General features: G+C 59.2%; 1 protein-coding gene across 5 annotated transcripts; it reads left to right on the forward strand.

Annotated features, from left to right (window-relative positions):
- Positions 1-2,954: 2,954 nt before the first annotated feature.
- Positions 2,955-23,303, forward strand: TMEM94 (transmembrane protein 94; the record flags this gene model as incomplete). 5 transcript variants are annotated; one of them, XM_084238247.1, is made up of 31 exons in its annotated part: positions 2,955-2,999; positions 11,824-11,943; positions 12,170-12,297; positions 12,524-12,660; positions 13,187-13,389; positions 13,710-13,861; positions 14,050-14,152; positions 14,344-14,430; positions 14,622-14,738; positions 15,040-15,096; positions 15,359-15,463; positions 15,547-15,711; positions 15,927-16,136; positions 16,569-16,884; positions 17,690-17,863; positions 18,170-18,272; positions 18,391-18,608; positions 19,250-19,431; positions 19,521-19,659; positions 19,903-20,018; positions 20,143-20,242; positions 20,558-20,666; positions 20,891-21,080; positions 21,314-21,391; positions 21,641-21,726; positions 21,962-22,043; positions 22,292-22,440; positions 22,537-22,631; positions 22,720-22,813; positions 22,896-23,066; positions 23,231-23,303. In XM_084238247.1, 31 exons carry the CDS (start codon positions 2,976-2,978, stop codon positions 23,301-23,303), a joined length of 4,083 nt encoding a protein of 1,360 aa, XP_084094373.1. The 5 variants fall into 5 exon arrangements, with proteins under 5 accessions (XP_084094373.1, XP_084094371.1, XP_084094372.1 ...); XM_084238245.1 differs by having other exon boundaries at positions 2,976-2,999; positions 15,547-15,699; XM_084238246.1 differs by having other exon boundaries at positions 2,976-2,999; positions 15,547-15,699; positions 15,927-16,088.
- Between the last annotated feature and the right edge of the window lie 690 nt (positions 23,304-23,993).

Consider the following 23,993-nt stretch of genomic DNA (forward strand, 5'->3'; position numbering starts at 1 on the left):
ACACACACAAAAGGGTTAATAAAAGGTTTATTTACAAGAGAAAAAGAAATAAGGAAAATGGACAGCTCAGGGAGAAAATAGGGAAATAAAGTCTTTAATGCGTCCTACCCGATCCGACTACCTGGAAACCCAAAGTCACTCTCAGAGCTGGCCGGACGCTGGGAGCTGGCTGAGAGCCCAAAAATGGAGAGCCCCCCAAAGCCCACGTGTCTGCCTTTTGTATCCACCTGGCTGCTTAACCCCACCCTCAGGTCCCAGCCACCTTCCCTTTGGTGGTGAAGGGATTTGGAGTTCCCAGTGTCTTTGGCTTTGACCTGGGGTGGGGGTGGAGTCCACAAAGCCTATATGGAATTTGCTTTGGGACATCCTTTTCCCCCTAACAACTATAGATTAGTTTTGCCTGTTCTAAATTTTATATAAATGGAATCATACACTATAGATGCTTTTGTGTCTGTCTCCTTTCAGCAAATGTTTTTTGAGATTCAGCATTAATGTTGTATATGTCAATACCTGTTTTTGTTTTGTTGCTGGAAGGAATTCCTTTGTTTGGATATACCACAGTTTTTTCATCTATTCACCTGCTAATGGACCTTGGATTGTTTCCAGTTTTTGGTAGTAAAGCTGCTATGAACACTTGTATACATTTCTTTTTCAGGACGTGTTTTCAATATTGGATCATATAGTAAGTGTATAATTAACTTTATCAGAGACTGCCAAAATGTTTACAAAGTGATTTATTATATTATAAATACTAGTATATTATAATAATATTAATAACAGGTATTAATATATTAGACATAAATATTAATATTGAACATGCCTATCCATGAACATGGTATGTTTATTTATTAAGGTCTTTCTCTCTCAGCACTGTGTAGCTCTTACATATACTTTTGTTAAAGTCATCCCTAAGTATTTCACGGGTTTTTTTAATATATTATGTTATATTTAATTTAAAAGATTTTCCTTTTTATGTAGTATATTAGAAATTTAATTTATATTTTGTGTTTTGACTATGTATCTTATAACCATGCATACTTATTTGTGCTAATATCTTATTTGTAGATTTTTAGAATTTTCTACTTATACAATCTAGTCTTCTGCAAATAGTTTTAATTTCTCTACAATGTTATGCCTTTCATTTATGTTTCTTCTCCTTACTCCTCATTTTTGATGTAGATGACACTATATACATATTTCTTGTTTGCTGATAAGAGTAATGGCAGCTGTTTATTAAGATCTGCTGTTTGCCAAATACTCTACTGGATCCTCTTTATATAATATTTTATATCATTCTTGTTGCACCCCTGATCAATAGGTATCATTGCTCACATTCTATGAACCAGGACACTGAGGCTCAGGGGGACAAATGATGGTCAAGGTCATTGACATTCAATACCAATGGAGCCAGGATTTATACCTAGGGGTATTTGACTTTGAAGATAATGGGCCAGGAGAAAGAACTGGCCCTTTATGAGTGCAGCTACTAGTTTCTGACCAGGCTGTTAAGGACAGCCCTCTCCCAGAATCCCATGTATGGAGTGGTGGGAGAACAAAGGCTTAGAAAAATGCCTGGGTTCTGGCTCCTTCTGAACCACCGTGGTTCCAGCTGGCCACAGAATTATTTCATTCTCATGTTGGCAGGAGTTAAGCCACCATCTCTTTCTGTCCCCTGGTGCCTTTCCCTGTGGTAACTACCTCATCCCAGCCCCTGCTGGGATGTGGTGTCATGGGGACCTTGAGGCATACTGGTAAACAGGGACTGGCAGCCTGAGGCAGCACTGCCTCGGGGAGAAAAGGATCGGCCTCCTAGGACCCCGTGGCCTCCAAAGACTGAAAGTCACCCGGAGGCTGCTTCCAATGTGACAGTCTCTGACCCTGCAGGGCTAGCTCCACTGTGACAGCCCCAGCTGGAAAGGCAGGGGTAGGGAGGAGAGCCCTTCAGGTCTGGGACTTTGGTACTGGGACTGCCTTGGGAGGAATCAGATGGGATTTTTGGAGTGGAGCTGCTGGCTGCAGAGCCTGGGCCTCCTGGCTAGGGTCCTTTGGACATAGCCTTTTTTTTTTTTTTTTTTTTTTAATTTTTTCTAGACTGTTCCTTTATGGATCAGCTCTCCTGGGCTTCTGACCAGCTCCTCTTAAGGAGGCTTAGCTGCAGGCCTCTCAAAGAACTGCCCTAGTCAGCAGGTTAGTGCTTTCCACAGAGTCTCATCTGGCCCCAAACCAGATTACTCAGTAGTATCACTCATTACATGCCCTGGTCTGAAGTCACAGGGGTGTGTTGGCGGCCAGGTTGGATGGGAGAGGGTCCAGTTGTGTGGGGAGGGTGGGGGTGGCCGTGGGGAGTGGGCTAATCCTCATTCTCAGATTGTTGTCGGATCGGCCTGCCAACCTGTGCGGACACCTACCCAGGTGTCTGCTGAGCTGTGCCCCGGCAACCATGCAGGAGATCTGTCTGTGGCGTGCTTGTGTTGGCGTGTAGGGTGCTCTTACCCTGGGGTGGCCGAGGCGTGAGCACAAGCACGCCTCTCCTTGCACTCATCTCTCCTGCTCTCCCCGCCTTCTGCTCCTTCCAGTCGTGGCTACACTCTAGTCTACCTTAATGCTGACCTCCACATAACAAAGCTGGCAGTCCAAGACTTTTCCTGCCTGAGGGGAGTGAGTGAGTAAAAGCGTGTGTGTGCAACAGGACACAAGTGCCTCCGAAACTTAGGGTTAAGAGGGAACACTGGGCACCCCACAGCTGGGGGCTTGCGGCTAGGACACTGCTGGCCAGGCCAAGCACAGCTCTATTGTTTACAGTGTGTTTCACAATGGGGACCCCTCCCAGTCCCCCAGACTCACGGCCTATGTTTTCTTTTTTCCCCAGATGCTGTGACTGTGATTGAGTCACTGGGGTCTGTCGATGTTGGGGAGGAGCCTGCCTGTTGGGGGTGACTGCGCTCATCTGGGCATGCCTGCCGCGCGCTGGGCCCATGGACCTGAAGGAGAAGCACGTGGTAGGCCACGTCCCATCCCCTGGGGGTTGATTGAGTGTCTGTGCTGGACTGTCCCTCTTTGTGCTGCCCTGGGAGATCCTCGACCAGAGGGAGAGGGGAGCAGCTCTGGTTTGGGGTACATGACTGTGACCTGCTCCCAGGAGGTACTATGTCTAGGCTGGAAAAGCAGACTCTGGGGAGCTGTGAATAAAGGACAAAGCATGGGCCAGGTCACCCGTTGGCTAACCGGGGTGGGCTCCCAGCCAGCCTTCCACGTCTTGCCCAGGGGTGTGTAATTTCGTTTGTTTGCTCTTTGCTGGGCTCTGCCCCAACCTGCTGAGCCCTGTCAGGCACCCTCTCTGTGGTTAGGGACCAGCTCCCCAGTCAGACTCCAAACGCAGCTGTGGAATCAGCTGGAGGTAAGCAGCTGGGGGCCCAGCCCCGCTCCCAGCCACTCCGGCCTCTGCAGAGGCCACCTTGCCCGTGACAAAGCCTGTCCGGGAGGAGAACCTTGGTCTCCTGTCTGCACTACTGCCACCACCCCATAGCCCTGGCCTCCCCTGCCCACGCCTTTACCCCTAGTAATTCTCAAGGCTTCAGAGGGTAGGCACAGGCCCCACCCTCTGTTTAGGCTGTTGCCCAAAAATGCTCTCCATCCTTTTCCTGGCAAACTCCTGCTTTTCTTTCTTCCAGACCCAGTTTAGGCATCACTTTCTCCATGGAAGCCCTCCACAGGCCCCCCTCAGCCCCACAGAAGCCCTGCCGTCCTGTGTGCTACACTGTGTGGACACACTCTGTCCCACTTTATCTCGGTGTCCTTGGCTGCTGGCACAGCCTGACATGTACCAAGGGCTTAGACAATATTTATTGACTTGATCTTCCTGCCACGAGATCTTATAGGTCTGGAAGAGGGAGCTGTGGGCTGGGCCAGCACTGTCAGCTCCAGGCCTCGTGCCCTCTGGGTCAGCCGTGGAGCAAGCTGGTAGCCCTGGTCTTGGAGCAGGTGGCAGGTGTTCTCAGCCTCCTGTACACAGATTCCTCTGGCTGCTCCCCTGGTGTTCACCTACCTAGAAGTGATGGGCACAGGGGGAACCTACACCTCGCACCCCAATCCCCCAGGGCTTGTTCTATTCCAGGGGCAACCCCCTGAGGGTAGGATGGTGTGTGATGTTGGAGTCTGTCTGGGCAGGGTTGACTCTCCCCAAAACAGATGACAGTATTGTCCTCCGGTTCCATCCCGTTTCTTTTCTTTTTTCTTTTCTTTTTTTTTTTTTTTTAAGATTTATTTATGCATACAAGAGCTGGGGTACAGGCCAGAAGTGTAAGGGGGGCGTGAAAGGATTCACCAGAGACAGAGTAGGGAACAGAACAGGCAGACTGACTGAAATACACTGCTGAGGGGAGCAGCGGGTGAGTCAGGAGAGGTCTGCTGTGCCATGTGGGTAGCCAGGGATCAAACTTGTGCTACAGAGGCTGTGGATTGCCTCATAATGTGGTGCTTAACCCCTTGCGCCACCAGGGAGGCCCCTCCATCCCATTTCTGAAACACCAGCCTCGGTGAAATTCTGTGATCCAGGGGGCTGGCTTCTTTCTTGAGCTGGAGGAAGAACTTGTTTCTCTGGAAGGTTTTCCTATATCCTTTTCTTTGTCTATCTGGCTCGGTGAGTCCTGATCTAGACAGCATCATCACTGTCCCCATCAGCCGTGCGTGGACATTAACTCTGGGGTGGTGGCACCAGGCACCTGGGAGGCAGCCCTTGGTTCCGAGAGGTCTCTGTCTAGTTGAGTGGCTGGTGCCAGCAGCGAAATCACAGAACCTGCTGGGGTTCCCACCTGAGGTGGCTTGTGAGTTGCACAAACGGGCAGCTGAAGATAACCCCTGTGACCTCCGGCAGCCCAGGCTTCTTGGAGGAGGGAGTGAGAGCGCTGGCTTGGTGGTAGTTGATGATTAAGGGGGTCTGTCGTCTCCCACAGCTGCCCAGGATTGGCTTGACTGTAGCTGGTTGATTTCCTGTACCCCGTGGGACACCCCCCCATCCCGCCCCATCCACCTGTCCCCTCCAGAGCTTCCTCTCCAGCCCTTCCTGATTGGGGGGTTGCGTCCTAGATGCAGGGCTGCAGCGGGCAAAGTAGGAAGTGGACAGAACAGAGAGAGGGCTGCCCTGGGGGCTCTGCAGACCCCCTAGGTGAGACCCTAAGAGCTGTTCTTTGTAGGGCCTGTCACACTGTGGCTTCACAGAGCAGAGCCCAGGTAGAGAGCACGAGAAGTGCCATCTGGGGCGAGGGACAGGGAACTGGAGTCCCCTTGAGGTTTGCTAAGGCTGCAGGCCTGCTTGTTCTGGGAAACTGACCCCTCCTTCCTGGGCCTGCTCCTCATGGAGACTTCCTGCCCTTAACCTCTGGGCTGCCTGGCCCCTCCTTTTCTTTCCCTTTCAGCCCTTGGTTGGGGAGGGGGACGGGCATTGGGAGCTGTGTTAGAGAAGGGGGATGGGAGCAGCCAGTTGAACTTTGTGAGACTCTTCCCTGCAGCAGAGACTGTGTTGTCTAGGAAACCAGGGCCGAGCAGAAGCCCCCTCAGGGTCTGCAGTTAGTGGACCTCTTTCCTCTCCCTTGGGGGGCTGCAGCCCCTGGAAAGAGGCAGAGAAGTTGCCCAGCCATTCCTGGTGCCTTTTGCCCCTCTCTGCCCAGGGGTTCTGTACTGAGAAATTCCTCTGCATCAAACTTGGGATCCTAGATGATGTTCAGACTGGGCTTGATGCTCAGGGGTCCCCGGGTCACTGGCCTGCTTCCAGCCTGGAGGTGAGGTCTGGGCGCTCACGCCATCCCCTGGTCTCAGCAGACTTAGGCTTGTGTGTCAAGTGCAGCTGTGTTCTCACATTGACCAGAGGCTTTTGGGGTCCCCTGTACCCCCAACACCTGGTGGGAATCCTCAGAAGCCCTTCCTTCCAGCTGGTTCCCCTCTTCCGCTTCCTTCTGGTCCCCAGCTCTGCCTGCCTAGAAGTCCCTGCTCCAGTTTCTCAGTCGCTGGTCCTTCCCCCTCCACGCAGGATGTGCTGCTATTAATAACCTCTGGTCCCCTCTCCCTCCTTCCTGCAGCTTTGAATGTGGAAAGAGCTGCTGTTGGCTTAGCTCTGTGCTGGGAGTCTGAGTGATTTGCGGGTGCTCTCATGGATGGCAGGCCCATCACTCTGGGGCTCCTCGCTTGGCCCAGCCACTTGGGGTGAAGGCCAAGTAGTTTGGCAAGAGGGCCTGGGGACCCCTGATACCAGCAGTCACTCTCCGGCTCCAGGCCCACCGCAGTAATTTCCTGCACACCTCGGCTTTGTGTCTCCCCCACACCAGCTCACCCCCTGCGGCCTCTCTGATGGATGGGGGAGCTCCTGGACATCTGGCAGAGCAGCCCACAAACTTTCTCCTCTCAGCCCCTCTCCCCTCCCTCCCTCCTCCTCTGCTCCCTCCCACGGCCGCTGTGCAGAGCTGCCTCCTCCCCGAATCTGCAGCGTGACTGGAAATAGGCTGAATTCATCAGCAGATTGAAGCTGCGCTCTGCTGTGTCTGGTTCTGGTTCTCTGCAGCACCGCTCGGCTCCGCACTCACTCCTGTGCTCTCCTTCCTGGCCCCGCTTCTCCACCCGCTCTCCCCGCTCTCCTTCCCTCCCTGCCTCTCCCCCTGTGCTTGGAAGTTCCGAGGCACACCATGCTCTTCAAGCAGGCAGAGCTCTGGATGCCCCACCAGGGCAAAGGCAACAAAGTGAGTACCCGGCGGCGGCGTGGTGGTCCGCGTCTGCTGCGGGGTGGAGGTTGCCAGGGTCTTGGAGATGGATGCGGAGCTGCGGCAGCTCAGATGGCGGGGAGGCTGGGCGTGCCGGGAGGCTGGGAAAGGGAGCAGAAGTCAGTGTGTCTGGGGAGCTGCCGACCCAGCCTCACCAGGGGAGGACTGGAGCCCAGTCCCCCAGAGGGGCGTCCTCTTGGGGTGTGCTGGGGCCCGGTCTGCATCTGCAGGAGACAAACTCCGAGCCTGGACACCACCCCTACAGCAAGGGGGCTCTTTCCACTGGCCCACGTGGGTCACTGAGACAGGAGCCTTTTCAAAGAGCCTGGTCAGCATGAGCAGGGTAGTAGGAGGGGGTGTGGGGGGAGGGAGGTCTCTGCTGGGCTACCTGGCTGCAGACTGGCCACGTGCCTGGTCAAACTCAGGAGAGACTTCCCAAGACTGCTAAAAAAGACCCTGGGCACGGTGGTTGGTGATGCAGATGATGGGGTCCAGCTTGGCCCCCTCCCCACCTGCACTGAACACTAAGGTTGGGAGAGTGGGGGGGTGGGATGCTTAGCCAGCCCGCCAGCCCATCCTAATGACTGGTTATTGGTGGTTGTCATGGCCAAAGGTCAAGGCCTAAATTCATAACCTGTCTTCCCGAGCCTTCCTGAGGGCCTTGATGGGCTTGCTCCCTAGGCAGGTGGGCCAGGAAGGAGGCCAGCTGCTGGGCTGGGGGACCCGGGCGGAGTGTCGGAAGGACAGGCCCTGGGGATTTTTGGTTCTGGGCCACCCGAGAAACCTGGGCGCCTGCTCCTGAAGATCCATTAGATGCCCCCAGGTGCTCGGCTTCGGCCCTGCCGAGCTGGTGCCGCCCTGCAGCAGCGCCTCGTGGTCCTGATGTGTGGATTGGTGCTTTTACCATCCTGCTGCCCCCCAGCCTCCGTGCCCTGCCAGTGTCCACCTTTGCCGCGAGGACAGGGAGAAGTTGCCCGGCGCCCCAGGTCCTGGCTCTTGGGTCCTGTCGAACCTGGCAGAGCAGCAGGCTGGGCTTGGTGCGCCCTGAAAAGCATCTGCGGAGCGAGAAGTGGGGCCTCACCTCCTCTCTAGGGTGGAGACCTGCTCAGCCCGTGTGCTCCTGGCCAGGAATGTCTCTGGAAGTGCCTGGTGGTGGGTGGGTGTGGGGAGGAGCTTCTGAGTGCCTGGGAGCGGGAGGAACGGTCTTCCTTCTTCTTACCTTCCTACCTTCCTACCGTTGGCGCTTAAGGCGTCGTCCCTGCCCGGCTCGGCAAGAGCAGTGACCTCGGGTTGCACGTGTTTGACTCGGGTTCCTATTTCGCAGACAAACTGTCCCCGTCCTGTGCGGTCTCCCCACTGTCTGCCGGGCACACCGGCGTGCCCGGCCTGACTCCTGCTTTGGGAAAGCCGGCAGGTCCCGCTCCCCCAGCCCTGCTGAATTTCCCTTGGAAAGTGTGAAGGTCTCCTGCCGAGTCCCCCCCCACCCCAGTGGCTCCTTGCCATGTGGGGGAGAAGTGGGGGCACAAGGGGGGACATGGGGACCCTCCTGCCGCACACAGGGCGAGGCTTGCCCTTTGGCTTGGTGAGCAGCCCTGGCAGCCGGAGGAGGGGCTGGGCACGGAGATCGGGCAGAGGCCGTGTCCTCGCCTCAGGGCCAGCCTGTGCGGGCAGGCGCTTCCTTCGGGAGGCGTGTAATTACAGAATGGCTTGTTTTCCCTCTGCTGTGCTGTCTTTAATCGCCAGGCTGGAGTCGGAGCTCCTGGCCAGACACAACATGCGGGGCGGCGCGTGCAGACAGCTCAGCAGGCGCCCTCCTGCTCTGCGCAGGTCCCCGCTAGCCCATCACCCCCACCTGGAGAGGAGCATGGGCAGGCCTAGAACCTGGGGGCTGATCAATTGCTGGGCCAGGTTTGGGGGTCCCTGGAAGAGGCAGGATGGCCACAGGCAAGCAGAGGGGCCTTGCTGAGTGTCCAGGGCTAGCGGCCTGGAGGGACAACTGCTCACCCCTGGGGCTCTCTGAGGGCGCCTCTTAGCCTTTCTCTGCCTTCTCCAGCCGCCTCCTCATTCCAGACCCAGCAGCTTCCCTGGGGATCTTGCAGCCCCATGAGGCTTGGCCGGCCCTCTTCCTGCCCAAGCCCTGTCTCTGGGAGCGCCTTTGCAGGCCTGGCCGGGACAAGCCCACCTGGGAAGGCTCACACACCTGGTGCTGCTGTGCAGAGAAGGTGGGTTGGCGGGTGGGGGTGGGGGAGAAGGCGGGCTGGCGGGGAGCGCAGGCGGGGCAGGGGCCCAGCCCTGAGTTCTCACCCTGGCCCTACCACACGCCCTCCTTCCCGGCCATGACAGGAGCAGGCCTTGTCCCTCTCTGGACCTGCCCCTTGGGCAGGAGAAGGCCTGTACTCCCCTTCCCTTGCGCTTCCTCTTCCTGCCCAGGGGCCTTAGCGGACATTCCTGTGTCCTGGACCCCTGCCCCTCAGGAGGCCCCAGGAGGTGGTTGCTTTGTAGCCCAGAAGGTCTTTTCTCCCGGAGCTGAAGTGACCAGTTATCCCCTCCGGGAAGAAGCCGCCCTTAGCTTCCTAATCCGGCAAAGCCTCCATGCGGAGCAGGGATCAAGTGCGATGTAGGCAAAGGGTCAAGGGGTCCGGAAGTCTTGGGCCAGGCTTCCTCTGGAGCCTGTTCTCAGGGTGCTGGCGGGAAGCCAGTGTTGGGATTCCATGCAGGCACATCCTTCCAGCCCCCAACCCGGCAGCCCCTCTAGTCTTGAAGTCAAGTGTCCTGTGAGAGAGGCTGCAGGGTGGGCGGGGAGGGCACTGGAGACAGGCAGGGGGCAAGAAATCCAGAAGGTTAGTGGGCAAACCCAGGGCAGGACCCTGGGGGAAGCAGACCTGTGGGCTATGGGAGGGACAGCGAGACAGGACAGGGCAGCTAGGGTGTCACCGGCTCCGTGGCCCTTGGTCGGGACTCCTCACTTTGTGCCCATGTCTAAGGGTCCACTCCTCTGGCTCAGGGGCTTTTCCTGTTGACAGCTCACGTTGGTGCTCTTACATGGTTCTCACCAGGCACTGCCCTGCCCAGGGGTGTTCTTTATCCTAGGGACCCCAACCTGGGGGGGATCTGTGCACCAGAGTCAAGCTGGGGTGGGCCCTTGTCCAGAGCTTTTGATGTGGTCAGCCTGGAAGGAGTGTGGACCTCCCTGCTATTCAAACGCCAGGTGTATCTGCTACAGACTGTGGGTTAACGACCCTGATTAGGGTATCATTGGGATCACTGAAGCTGTGCGTTCATTCATTCATTCATCAAGTATTGACTGAGCTGCTGCTGTGTGCCGGGCACTGTCTAAGCAGTTGGTGGGAGACGTGTGAATTCAGTACCTGTTTTCAAGGAATTGGCAGTCTAGAGCCAGACAAATAAATCTGTAATGACAATCCTGTGCGATGCAGACTGGGCCAGGCCTCCCAGGCCGCCCAGGGTACATTGGAACACAAACCCCTCTCCTAAGTGCAGCCTGGGTTTCGGGAACTTTTCCCAGAGGAGGTGATGTTTGAGCTGAGTCTTGAAGAAGAAAGAGTTGTCTGCGGCTGGAGCGTGCTCTTGATGAGGAGAACAGGCCAAGGCCGAATGGGAGGCTGGAGAAGCCGCTGCAGACCCAGGAGTCTGGGCTGGGTTGTAAAGGTAGACGGGCTCAGCTGATCGGACCCGCACTTTCTCTGATGGGGTGTTGCAGTTGCTTTGGAAAAAGTAGAGACCAAAGGTAGAAATTGGCGGGGTGCAGGAGGGGGGAGCCAGGGGAGGTGCCTGGGTGGGATGGCGTCAGCAGGAGGGGTGTGGACACTGGTGAGGGTGCCCAGGTGGTTTCAGGGTTTGGAGGCCTGTAAACAGCTGGGAAGCGGTTTAGCTAATGGCCGGAGTCCTGGGCCGCGGCCGGGCTGGAGGGAGGACAGGGGAGGCGTGCGCTTGTCACTGGTGGGTGAACCCCTGGCTGTGGCCGGGGTGGACCTGGCAACATACCTAACGTGGTTAAGATGTCATAGGTGGCCTATGGGGGAGATGCCCAGAAAAAGCAGGGTCAAAGGAGAAAACAGCAGTGAAGCCAGGAGCAGGGCTCTCAGCTGGGGTCATGAAGGACAACGGGGGCGGCCCCTGGTGTTGCCTGGACCCCACCCTGCCGTCCCAGGGAGACGGGGCGGGGGTGGCTGGTGCACAGGCCTTTCCTGGGGGCAGCTGTCTTTCCTGTCAGTGTCCTTCCCGCGTGAGGGCTCAGTGGCTTCCCCACCATGAGCTGCCGCTAAGAGATGACGGGTGTTCTGCCCTCGGCGTTGCCGCTCGGAAGATGTGAAAGCTGCCGTCTCTGCCCTAGCTCTCCTCTCCTCACTTGAAAGTTTTTCCCCCCCAAATTTATATATATTAAAAGGTTGTGTGTGTGTGTGTGTGTGTGTGTGCGTGCATACACGTGGGCCTGCGGCCCCTGACCTCTGAAAGATGGGGCTGGGGAGGTGCATTAATGGGAGGTGCACTGAGGTCAGTGGCCAGGAGATGTGGGTGGCCGTAGATGAAGGTGAGTTAGGAAACCTTGACTGTAGAAAGTTCTCTTGGTTTTATGTTATTTATTTTTTATAAAGATTTGTTTATTTATGCATACAAGAACTGGGGTACAGGCCAGAGTTGCAGGGGGTGAGAGGATTCACCAGAGACAGAGTAGGGAGTAGAATAGGCAGATCTACTGAAATACGCTGCTGAGGGGAGCAGACAGGAGGTCTGTTGTGCCATGTGGGTTGCTCCCTGGCCGGCCGGGGATGGAACTCAAGCTGCAGAGGCTGCAGACAGCTTCACAGTGCTGTGTTTAGCCCCTTGCGCCACCAGGGAGGCCCAAGTTCTCTTGGTTTTAAATTTGACTTTGAAGAGCGGGGGACTGAGTACTTGGATGTCTTGTAATTGGGTGGAGATTTGGACGCTCCCCTGAAGGACAGAAGATAAGGTGGGGGTTCTGGAGGAGGGAGGCAGGTCGGGGGGAGAGGACGGCTCAGTCCTGGATGACCATGGTCTTGGCTGAGCGCCTCCCTGCCCCGTCTCCCCCCAGGGCGAGCCCCCCTTGGCCCTGGGCCTGTCCACGCGGAAGGCCCTCAGCATCCTGAAGGAGCAGCTGGAGGCGGTGCTGGAAGGACACCTGAAGGAGCGGAAGAAGCGTCTCACGTGGAAGGTAAAGAGTCCTTCGCGGGAGGCCTGAGCCTAGCTGGGGTGACAGAGAAGCCTAGGGACCCACCCTCGACTGGGATTCCCCTTTAGAGGGGTGTCCTGACGCCATTTGAGATCAAGGCAAGAAGAGCAGACCCCCCGGGCTGGGTGGAGTGAGTGTGGGGGTAGGAGGCGAGGTAGCGCCTCCCTGCTGCCCACCCGGCCTCTCACTGCCGGCCCCTGCCCTCCAGGAGATGTGGAGGAGCAGCTTCCTACACCACAGTAACCGCTGCTCCTGCTTCCACTGGCCCGGCGCCTCGCTCATGCTTCTGGCTGTCCTGCTGCTGCTGGGCTGCTGTGGGGGCCAGCCGGCCGGCAGGTAAGTGCATGGCCCTGTGCTGGCTCTTCCTGGCCTCTCCAACCTCCTGTCCCTCTGCCCCGCAGAGGTCTCTGCCGTCCCACCATGGGCATCGGGGAGGAGGGTTGCAGAAATAGACACTTGCTGGGAGCGACAGGGTGGAGGCGGGCAGAGGTGTCATGGGCCCTGGGTTGGGTGGTTGGAGGGGCTCTCACTGCTGCTGGTCCCCCTCACACCTTCTGGCCAGCCACGGGGTGGAGCTGGTGAACGCCTCAGCGCTGTTCCTCTTGCTGCTGCTCAACCTTGTCCTCATTGGGCGGCAAGAGCGCCTGAAGCGTCGTGAGGTGGAGCGGAGGCTCCGAGGGATCATTGACCAAATCCAAGGTGAGGCGGAGGCCCAGGCCTGTTGGGTGGGAAAGACGCCCCAGGTGCATCAGAGCCCCACGAGTTTCCCTCCTGAGCCCCCATCAGCACGCTCAGCCCCTGGCCTTGCCTGTGGTCAGCATTCCAGGGCCTCTGCCATGAAAGGAGCTAGAATGTGCCTGATCTCTTGAGAGTAAGAAAAGTGAGAGCCGCCAGGACCATTGTGAGTGCCCAGGCAGTGACCTGGCCCAGTGAGGCCAGGGAGCAGGTCGGCTTCACCTTTGACCTTTGTACCCCTCATGAGACTCGGCCATGTCTGTGTAATGCAATTGAATGGAACTGGGGTACAAGGAGGTGGAAGTGCCGGGCTGGAAAGGTGTATAGGGGAGGCAGCCTGGACAGCAGGGCAAGTGCTGGGGTGAGTGGCGTGGGTTGACGTGGGCCTTCTGGGGAAGGAAGGGGTGTGGTAACGCTCACAGGTGTGCCCTGGGCCTGGCTGGTGTATAGGACATGGGCGAGGTTGTCATCCTCTTTCCCATTTCATCAGATGCCCTCAAGGATGGCAAGGAGCTCAAGTGGCCAAATGCCTTGTACCCCGACCTCCACATGCCCTTTGCACCGTCCTGGTCCCTGCACTGGGCCTACAGAGACGGACATCTGGTCAACCTGCCGGTTAGCCTCTTGGTGGAAGGAGACATCATCGCTCTGAGGCCCGGCCAGGAATCTTTTGCCTCTCTGAGGGGGATCAAGGTAGTGTGAGGCTCCCCCCCCCGGGAAACATTGTGGGAACACCCACAGCCATGGCGAGAGGGGCCCAGGGCCTGGTTCTGAAGCTTCCCGGCCAGCTCCTGGGCTCCTTGGCCAAGGAGAGAGGACAAAAGCAGGAACATCTTTCTCCTCCTTGTCAAGCTGCTAGGAATCCAGTCCCCCAGGCCCCAGCTCAACTTAGTCTTGCCAACTGGTGGTCCCTAGCCCAGTGAGATGCCCCCACCTAGCTGGGACTGTCAGGGAGAGCGGTAGCTGATAGCACCTGTTGACTTCCGGCGCCCTCATCCCTCCCTGGCTGGCAGGATGATGAACACATCGTCTTGGAGCCGGGAGACTTGTTTCCCCCTTTCTCCCCACCCCCGTCCCCCCGGGGAGAAGTGAAGAAAGGCCCACAGAACCCCCAGCAGCACCGGCTCTTCCGCGTCCTCGAGACCCCTGTGATCGACAATGTCAGGTAGGGGTGTCGCCTGGCTTTAGGCAGAGCCATGGCTCCCCTCCCACTCTGAACTCTGGCGATGTGGCTCGGGGGCTGCTGCAACCCCTCCCCTGGGTGCCAGGGCACATGAGGGCTCAGTGATGCTCACGGAGGGGCGGGTTCCCGGCCTCTCCCTGAGCAGGACTGAGGGCCATCTCCTTCTGCAGGTGGTGCCTGGACATGGCCCTGTCCCGCCCAGTCACTGCTCTGGACAACGAGAGGTTCACGGTGCAGTCGGTGATGCTGCACTATGCCGTGCCCGTGGTGCTGGTGCGCAGGGCAGAGTCCTGGGGGGGGTGGGGGGGGAGAGGGAGGGGGCGGCCGGGGCTTCCAGCTTTACGTGAGCCTGGGGCCCAGAATGAGCCCAACAGCCGGGGGTGTGTGAGTGGGCGGAGCAAGGGGAGCCTGAGAGCCTGGTTCCTGAGCTGGGGTTGAGGCTACAGCGCCCCCGTTCCTATCAGGCTGGCTTCTTCACCACCAATGCCCTGCGCTTCATTCTGAATGCTCCTGGAGTCACCTCCTGGCAGTACACCCTGCTCCAGCTGCAGGTAGCACTGCCCTCCCTCTGCGTTCTTCCCGCCAAGCTCCCCCATCCTGGGCCCAGCTGTCCCTCCCCTTCCAGCCCCGGAGTCGGCCCTCAGGCAGTGGCTGCTGGGCCACAGAAGCCCTCCCTCTCCCTACTGCCCACCTGCTCCTGGGCTGGCAGCTCTTGGGAGCTGGTGTGGTTCACTCTTTCCAGGTGAATGGCGTCCTGCCCATCCTCCCCCTGCTCTTCCCAGTCCTCTGGGTTCTGGCAACCGCCTGTGGAGAAGCCCGAGTCCTGGCCCAGATGAGTGAGGCCTCGCCCAGCTCCCTGGTAGGTTGTTCCAGGCGTCTGGGACAGGAAGAAGGGTCGGCTCTGCCGTGGAAAAGGGGCGGCGTCCAGTCCAGCCTGAGGGCCCCATGCGCGGCAGACCCCTCTGAGGGCTTCGGCCCTTGTGGTCCAGAAGGACCTCCAGGGGCCCACGGGTGGGTGAACATCCGCCCAGGCCCTCACTAGGTGGGGTTCCTTATCGAAGGTGCTGGCAGCTCCGCTGCTATGGGCCCCTACCCGGCCAGCTTAGAGGCCTGGGAAGGGGCCGTTTCCTCCCTGAGGCTCACACCCTCTGTCCGTGCAGCTGGCCAAGTTCTCGGAGGACACACTCAGCAGCTACACAGAAGCTGTCTCCACTCAGGTACTCTCACCCCGTTGGGTTCTGCCCCAGCTCCCTCAGGCCCCTTTTGGAGCTGGGGGGCTCCCCTACTCCCTCTGAGCCCCCAGTCAGGCTCTGAGAGCCCTCGATCACCCACCTCACATGGGCAAGGTATGAGTGCCCAGCCCCTGCCCTGCGGGTCTTATTGCACCCCAAATTCCCAGCACCCCTGCTGGCTCCAGAAACCATCTCCAGGGAATGTGACTGAAGCTGGACTGCCTCACGGGACCCTCTCCCCCACCAGGAGATGCTGCGCTGCATCTGGGCCCACTTCCTGCGGGTGATCCAGGGGACGTCGCCGACGCTCAGCCGCAGCTCCAGCTTGCTGCACAGCTTGGGCTCTGTCACGGTGAGGGCCACCTCGAGCCTGGAGCCCACCTCAGCGGCGTGGGGGGTGCCAAGCCCCTGTCCAACCCCACCGCTCTCCTGCAGGTCCTGTGCTGTGTGGACAAGCAAGGGATCCTGTCGTGGCCAAACCCCAGCCCAGAGACCGTGCTGTTCTTCAGCGGGAAGGTGGAGCCGCCCCACAGCAGCCACGAGGACCTCACGGATGACCTGTCCACCCGCTCCTTCTGCCACCCCGAGGTAGTGGAGGAGGTACGGCCAGGCCAGGCCGTTTAGCTCTTGGCATCTGCCCGGTAATCCCAGGGAGGGTGAGGTGAGGCAGAGGGAGGGTCAGGCACCCTGAGGACCTGCTTCTGAGCGCTCAGGTGAAGCTGCCAAGCCAGGCCTCAGGCCTCGAAGGAACATGCGTGGCGCTGGCTGCCTTGACAGGACCCTGGTCTGAGGCCTGTGCTTTTTGTTCTCCTCAGCCCCATGAACGAGACGCCCTCCTCATGGGCTCCCTGAACACGACCCTGCATCTTTCCAATGAGCAGGAGCGTGGCGACTGGCCTGGAGATGGTCCCAAGCCCCCTGAACCCTACTCTCACCACAAAGCCCACTGCCGCAGCAAACACCCGTCCGGCTCCAACGTGAGCTTCAGCCGGGACATAGAGGGCGGGGATGAAGAGCCCAGAAAGGTGAGGAGAGAGGTGGAGAGTGGCCATCTCGACAGGCTGGCCTAGCCTGGGGGGTGAAGCCCAGGCTCCCGGCCTTGCCCAGAACTTCCCTGAAGTGGTTGCTGCTTCCCTGTCTCCCCGCCTCCCCCATGGTAACTGGCTGGGACCAGACTCTTTCCTTCTGAAGACAGAGAGCCAGTGGCTTTGTCTAAAATCTCTCCCTGTCTGAAATGGCTCCTCCATTGCTTCCTCCTCAGTCTAGCCACCCCTCCTGTTAGATGCTGCCAGTGTCAGCCGGTATAGATACTAGACATCTCCAGGAGCCCAGGAAGGACAGGCAGAGGATTTCGGGACTGGTTAGAGACAGCATGGGCAGGAGCACATATTGCTGGGCAAGGGCTGCCTCCTCTCAGGCCTCCATCCCCACCCCTGCCTTCTCTATGTTTCCTCCAGGCCCAGCCTGGGCTGGAGAGTGAGCCCTACGAGACAGAGGACTTCGTGTGTGACTACCACCTGGAGATGCTAAGCCTGTCGCAGGACCAGCAGAATCCCTCCTGCATCCAGTTTGATGACTCCAACTGGCAGCTCCACCTCACCTCCCTCAAGCCCCTGGGCCTCAACGTGCTGCTGAACCTGTGCAACGCCAGCGTCACCGAGCGGCTGTGCCGCTTCTCCGACCACCTGTGCAACATCGCCCTGCAGGAGAGCCACAGCGCCGTGCTGCCTGTGCACGTGCCCTGGGGCCTCTGTGAGCTTGCCCGGCTCATTGGTAGGCAGACGCCAGTGGGGCCGTGGACTCCAGACTCCTCAGTCCCAGGCGCGCCTTGACAGGAGGGCACTGCCAACCTGCTCTTAGCTCCTGGTCATCCCCCTTTCACCAGGCGCTGCAACTGGATAGTGCCTCCTGCTCTGAGAAAGTAGCCGCTTATGGGGATGGAAGGGTGGAGGGACACGTTACCTGGCAACAGCCTTGTGCCAGGGGCGCGTGGAGGCCAATGCCATGACACTGGCTTTTGAGGAAAGAAAGGCTTACTGCAGGGAACTGTTGGGGAGACAGGAGGAAAACCTCGAATCTGCCTCTCTGACCTGAACAGGCTCAGGTTTTACAGGAGCGGAGTTAGGCAGAAGACAAAATTAGGAAGGAAGGAACTATGAGACTTGATCGCTTAGCTGTAAAATGGCCCATATGTGGAGACGTGTGGAGAAGCGTTTTTGGATGACTGGGTTCTTGGGACTCTTCACTTCTAAATGCAGTCCGAGCAGCCCCCTCCCCTTTAATTTTTGGTCCCGGTCAGCGGCCTCTTAGTTTCAGCTGGCTTGGGGCCTGGGCCCATCCCTTCTGTACACACCAAAGCTGTAACATTCTGAGAAGCGTAAGGCTCTGCTCTGTCTAAAAATGGCAGGAAGGAAAGTTAGCTAGGTTTTGTGGGAATTGTGTGGTTTAAGGATTCGAGGGCACTATGACCTCACTTTGAGAAACAGCCTGAACTGACCAGGTCTCTTTCCACGCTGGGAAGGAGGTGTAGGTGCTGTGAGCTTCTTCCCACGGGCCTGAGTTCCCGTCCCTCTTGCAGGCTTCACGCCAGGGGCCAAGGAGCTCTTCAAGCAGGAGAACCACCTGGCGCTCTACCGCCTCCCCAGTGCCGAGATGGTGAAGGAGACTTCGCTGGGGAGGCTCTCCTGCGTCACCAAGCGACGCCCTCCCCTCAGCCACATGATCAGCCTCTTTATCAAGGATACCACCACCAGTGAGTCCCCCACCAGACCTTCCGGGAGCTTGGGGGTGAGGAGAGGCTCTGTCCTTCCCTGTCCCTTTTTAGGGGTGGCTGGGCCAATGAGCGCTAGACCTCAAATGTGGCCTTGGGGACCATCGCTGGGAGGTTGGTGGCCACAGAGCATGGGCAGTTGAATGCACAGCAGGGATCCACACCGGCTTGCTGTGAAGCCTGGGGCATTCCCACCTGCCGCAGCACCCTTCTCAAGGATGCCTCGTGTCAGCTGTGAGGTGGTGGGTGGCTCCGGGCACTCATGGTTTGGCCTCCCCTCTCCTTCAGGCACAGAGCAGATGTTGTCCCATGGCACGGCCGATGTGGTCTTGGAGGCCTGCACTGACTTCTGGGATGGAGCTGACATCTACCCTCTCTCGGGTTCCGACAGGTGGGTGAGGATGCATGTGCTAGGGGCAAGAGCAGTCAGCTCCTGGGCTCCTCCCACCCAGCCTTGGGCGTGGGGGCTCCCAGGACCGCTCATCTCACTTCCCCTGCTCCCCTGGCAGAAAGAAAGTGCTGGATTTCTACCAGCGAGCCTGCCTATCTGGTTACTGCTCCGCCTTCGCCTACAAGCCCATGAGTTGCACCCTGTCCTCGCAGCTCAATGGCAAGTGCATCGAGCTGGTGCAGGCACCTGGCCAGAGCAGCATCTTCACCATGTGCGAGCTGCCCAGCACCATCCCGCTCAAGCTGAGCACCCGCCGCAACAGCTGGAGCTCCGACGGTACAGCGGGAGGCGCAGCGGCCTGCATGGGGAGGGCTCCAAATGGGCCGCAGCAGAGGGGGCCGTGGGCCAACTCTGGACCTGGACAGCCAGGCAGACCCCTCAGGCCTCTCCGCTAGAACCAGGGCCTCCTCTGCCCTGCTCACAGCTTACTGTGATGTTCCAGGGAGATAATGTATAGAAAAGTGCTTTCTCTGGAAATTATAAAGCAGCTGCATTTATAGCTTTTTAGCCTTATTTGGATTGAACAGAAGCCCAGAAACCCTGCTGGGGCCTTGGGACTCAGCTCCACACCCTGGCCCCTGTCACCAAACACCCAGATTCCTGGGGGTCTTAGGACCCGAGGACTGAGGGTGTGGCTGAGGTTAGGGCCGGCCCCCTGGCCCTGGACAGAGTCAGGCTCTGTCCCTCCGCTTCTGACGGCCACCTGACTGACAAGTGCCTTTCCTTGTCTCTCCCCCGTGTCTGTTGGCTCCTTTGTGTGTCTTTGGCCTCATGTGGTCCCCTGGGGCTGCGTGCTCACTTGACGGGGTGTGGTCGCTGTGTGTGTGGCCCCGGCTGCCTTCTGGAATCTGCCGGTTCCTGGGCGTCCTGTCTGGGTCGTGTCCCTGCCCGCCTTTGTGCCTTATGCCTACCTGAAGAAGGGATCGGGGAGGTGCTGGAGAAGGAAGACTGCGTGCAGGCCCTGAGCGGCCAGATCTTCATGGGCATGGTGTCCTCCCAGTACCAGGCCCGGCTGGACATCGTGCGCCTCATCGATGGGCTGGTCAACGCTTGCATCCGCTTCGTCTACTTCTCTTTGGAGGATGAGCTCAAAAGCAAGGTGGAAGGGCTCTCCCCGTGTGCCTGCACCACCCTGCCCCTTCTCCCCGGCTCGGGGCCCATCTGTTCATCGCCACCTGCCTTCTGCAGGTGTTTGCAGAGAAGATGGGCCTGGAGACAGGCTGGAACTGCCACATCTCCCTCACGCCCAATGGGGACATGCCTGGCTCCGAGATCCCCCCCTCCAGTCCCAGCCACGCGGGCTCCTTGCATGATGACCTGAATCAGGGTGAGGGCAAAGGTTTGTGGCGGGGATGAGGTGCATGTGGGAGGCTCCTGCTCAGAGCTACAGCTGGAAAGGCTTCCCTGGAGCCTTCCCAAAAAGGACGTTCCCTTGGAAAATGGGTCTGGTAACCCTGCATAATGCCAGTCGACAGGCGGAGAGGCAGGAGGTTCTTGTACCACCTGCAGGACAAGGAAAGGCCCCCAGCAGGCTGGACCCAAGCTGAGGGACAGATTTTTGTCCCCACAGTGTCTCGAGATGATGCAGAGGGGCTCCTTCTGATGGAGGAGGAGGGTCACTCTGACCTCATTAGTTTCCAGCCCACGGATAGCGACCTTCCCAGCTTCCTGGAGGACTGCAACCGGGTATGACACAGGGCCTGTGCCCTGGCACTGGAGGTGGCCGCAAGGCTGGGCCGAGGCTGAGAAGGGAGCATGGAGGGGCCCTCATCCCGCACCCTGACGCCGCAGGCATCTCTGCCCTCTCCAGGCCAAGCTGCCCCGGGGCATCCACCAGGTGCGGCCCCATCTGCAAAACATTGACAACGTGCCCCTGCTGGTACCCCTCTTCACTGACTGTACCCCCGAGAGTGAGTACTGGGGCCACAGCTGCTTAGGCAGCCTGTCCGTCCCACTGAGCCCTGCCAGAGCTTGGGTGCCCCGTAGGCTCGGGAGGGAAAGTTTGTCTCCCATTCAGAGAGCCAAGGAGCTGGGACTGGATAAGCCTGAGCGTCCGGAGGGCAGAGCCATGGGTGTGCCCATTCTAGGGAGTCAGGAGGGGCAGTATTAGTACCATCTCCAGCTCTGGGGTGGGATGCTTCTTGCGCCGCCTATTCTCTTGTCCTGTGAGTCCCTGGCCAGCGCCCCACACGGGGCTTTGCCCCCCCACCCTCTCTGTCCCCCAGCCATGTGCGAGATGATCAAGATCATGCAGGAGTATGGGGAGGTGACTTGCTGCCTGGGCAGCTCTGCTAACCTGCGAAATAGCTGCCTTTTCCTGCAGAGCGATATCAGGTCAGGGCGATTCCCTGGAGCTGGGTCAGCCTCTGCCTCCCAGACACCTCAGGCTCGGTCTTGCATGGGGTTGGGGCATTGTCCATGGCCGCTTTAGCCCTGGTTGGGACCCAGGGACCTGGGCATAGTGAGGTAGAGGGAGCAGGTACTTGCTCACGCCCGTGGGAGATAGGGTTTTTGCTGGAGCCGCTGATGGCTCTGATTCCCCCTCCCCCACTGAGCAGCATCGCCCTGGACCCCCTGTACCCATCCCGCTGCTCCTGGGAGACCTTTGGCTATGCCACCAGCACCAGCATGGCCCAGGCCTCGGATGGCCTTGCGCCCCTGCAGCTCTCCGGGCAGCTGAACAGCCTGCCCTGCTCCCTGACCTTCCGCCAGGAAGAGACCATCAGCATCATCCGCCTCATCGAGCAGGTGGGGCCTGGGCTGGGGCAGGAGCAGGGGTGCAAACCTGCTTGGGTGGGCCATCATGGCACAGGACCTGCCTGGTGTCCGGGGGCTGGTTGACCTCCACGTGGAGTTCTCCCTGGCAGTTTAGCTCCTGCCACCCCTTCCTAGCAGGAGCATCCGAGGCATCTGACTCTCGGCTGAAGCTTGTCAGCTGTTAGGCCTGAGAGAGGCCACAATCTGTCCCTCTGGGTCCCTAGGCGCGGCACGCCACCTACGGCATCCGCAAGTGCTTCCTCTTCCTGCTGCAGTGCCAGCTGACTCTCGTGGTCATCCAGGTGAGGAGGGGCCCCTTCCGTCACTGCCCTCCAGCCCCCACCCACTCCAGGCCAGTTGACAATTGGAAGCTGCAGACAGACTGGGGGCCCCTAGAGCCCCTGGGCTTTTGGCAATGACCCCATTGGCAGCTTCCCCTTGGGCCCCAGCTCCCCAGCCAGGACGTGAGCATCACAGCAGAGAGCTGGCCAGGGCTCCGGCATGACTGCTGGCCGGAGCTTAGGCCTGTCTCTTGGCCCCTCTCTGCCTAGTTCCTCTCCTGCTTGGTCCAGCTGCCCCCACTCCTGAGCACCACTGACATCCTGTGGCTGTCCTGCTTCTGCTACCCTCTCCTCAGGTGAGAGCCACACGGCCGCGGTTGGGAGGTGACTCAGCATCTCAGGAACCCAAGTTCTGGGCTGTGCTCAGTGCACCCCTCCTCTGCCAAGGAGGCAGTGGGGGGATCGCCCTTGCCTCCCCATCTGCCCACCAGCTCTGATCTCACTCTCAAGACTCAAGCCAGGCTTCCCACATGGGGTCGGGGGGCACAAAGGGTCATGGTCGTTACCCTTCATCCAGTCTCTGCTTTTCAGCATCTCTCTGCTGGGGAAGCCCCCTCACAGCTCCATCATGTCCATGGCGACCGGGAAGAACCTTCAGTCTATCCCTAAGAAGGTAAGCGATGAGGAGCCCCCATGAGCCCAGCCTCACCCCTTAACGTGAGTGCCTGGGGCTGGCCCGGAGAGGGTTTCCGCCAGAACTTCTCCCCAGCCAAGGGGGAGGTGCTGGTGCAGGGCTGGGGAGATCCTCGCTAGAGTGGGCAGTGCCTGCCCGGACCCCCTCTTCTCACCCCACTTCCTGGGTCGCCTGTTTTACTTGTGAAAAGTCACTGGGTGCGGGAGTGAGACCCCCTTCTCCCTCAGACCCAGCACTACTTCCTGCTCTGCTTCCTGCTCAAGTTCAGCCTCACCATCAGCTCGTGCCTCATCTGCTTTGGCTTCACGCTGCAGAGCTTCTGCGACAGCGCCCGGGCGCGCAACCTCACCAACTGCTCCTCCATCATGCTGCCCAGGTGGGTGCCGCCCTGCCCGTCTACTCCTGGCCCCGGGGGGGAGGGTGGGGGTGGTGGTGGGGTGTGCTGAGCACACCTTGCTTCCTCGCCCCGCAGCTCCACCGACACGGCTCCAGCCTGGTTTGGCGACTTCGCTAACGGGCTGCTGACATCCCAGAAGCTCGCTGCCGCCCTGATCGTCCTACACACTGGTAAGGGCCCCCAGAACGGGCGTTGGGGTGCCTGGGGCCAGGCCCAGGCTGTGGGAAGACTGACTCTCCTTCACCCCCTTCTCTCCAGTCTTCATTTCTATCACCCATGTGCACCGCACCAAGCCCCTGTGGAGAAAGAGCCCCTTGACCAACCTCTGGTGGGCCTTGACGGTGCCCGTGGTGTGAGTACTGCGGGCCTAGGGGGCTGGCAGGGGCTGATTCTGAGGGGTTTGGGCCAGAGGCTGAATGGCGCCCTCCCCACAGGCTGCTGGGGCAGGTGGTGCAGACGGTGGTGGACCTGCGGCTGTGGACCCACGGGGCTAGCCACGTGCACTTTGGCCTGGAGGACGTGCCGCTGCTGACGTGGCTGCTGGGCTGCCTCTCGCTGGTCCTCGTGGTGGTCACCAACGAGATCGTGAAGCTGCATGAGATTCGGTGAGCGGGGTTCCACCCTTGGCCCCGGCTGGCTCCCTAAGCCTGCCACCTCCCGGGTCCTGCACCCCGCCTTCCAGCTGCCCGCCCTGCCCTCTTCTGGCGTCCGGCTCCGTCCCCTGGTCTGGGGGTCTGCGCTGACCTGGACTCTAATTGCTTTCCCACAGGGTCCGGGTCCGCTACCAGAAGCGACAGAAGCTGCAGTTTGAAACTAAGCTGGGCATGAACTCTCCCTTCTGAGCCATGGGCCACAGAGGCCAGTTGCCCTGGTCCCTGGGGCTGAAGCAGACCCGTTTTGGGGTATGGGTGGGTGGTATCACGAACGTTTCAGGGTTTTCTCCTGCACCTCATGGCACTGGAGGCCCCGGTCCCAGGGCTTGTCATCTGTTGCGCGGAGGCGCTGCTGAGCCTGGGCCCCAGGTCTGCCTGCCGGGCGTCCTCCGGGTCTAGGCAGGGGCGTCTTGAGTGTGTGATCTTGAGCGCTTAGTTGAAGGCCCTCAACCCCTCCCACCGTGTGTGTGCCCCCTTCAGGGTCCTCTAACCCAGTGCCCTCTGCTCTTGGGCCTCTGGGGCAGCGCTGTGAATATGGGGCAGGGGGGAGCAGTGCCTCAACTTTTTGCCAGCGCGGTGGTGGCAGCTATGAGAGGTTGTGCCTCTCTCGGGCGGCTGCTGCTGCGGGGGTGCCGGAGCCCCACCCCGCACCCCTCATCCTGTCTTCCCGGGGCAGGGGCCGAGGTGTAGCCAGGCATTTCTCCTCCCTCCACCTGTGGGGACCCGAAGAAGGTGAAAGCCCCTCACCTGGGCCTGGAAGTGCTTCCCGTGGCCACCCTCAAGCGAGCCGTGGGGTCAGTCTTGGGGACCCAGCCCAGGGGGCCCCTGCCCGAGTTCTCCTGTGAGAATGTTTTTACTGGTGTATATTTTTTACTGGAA

The sequence above is a fragment of the Talpa europaea genome (genome assembly GCF_964194135.1).
Source record: "Talpa europaea genome assembly, chromosome: 7".
NCBI classification, from domain to species: Eukaryota; Metazoa; Chordata; class Mammalia; order Eulipotyphla; family Talpidae; genus Talpa; species Talpa europaea.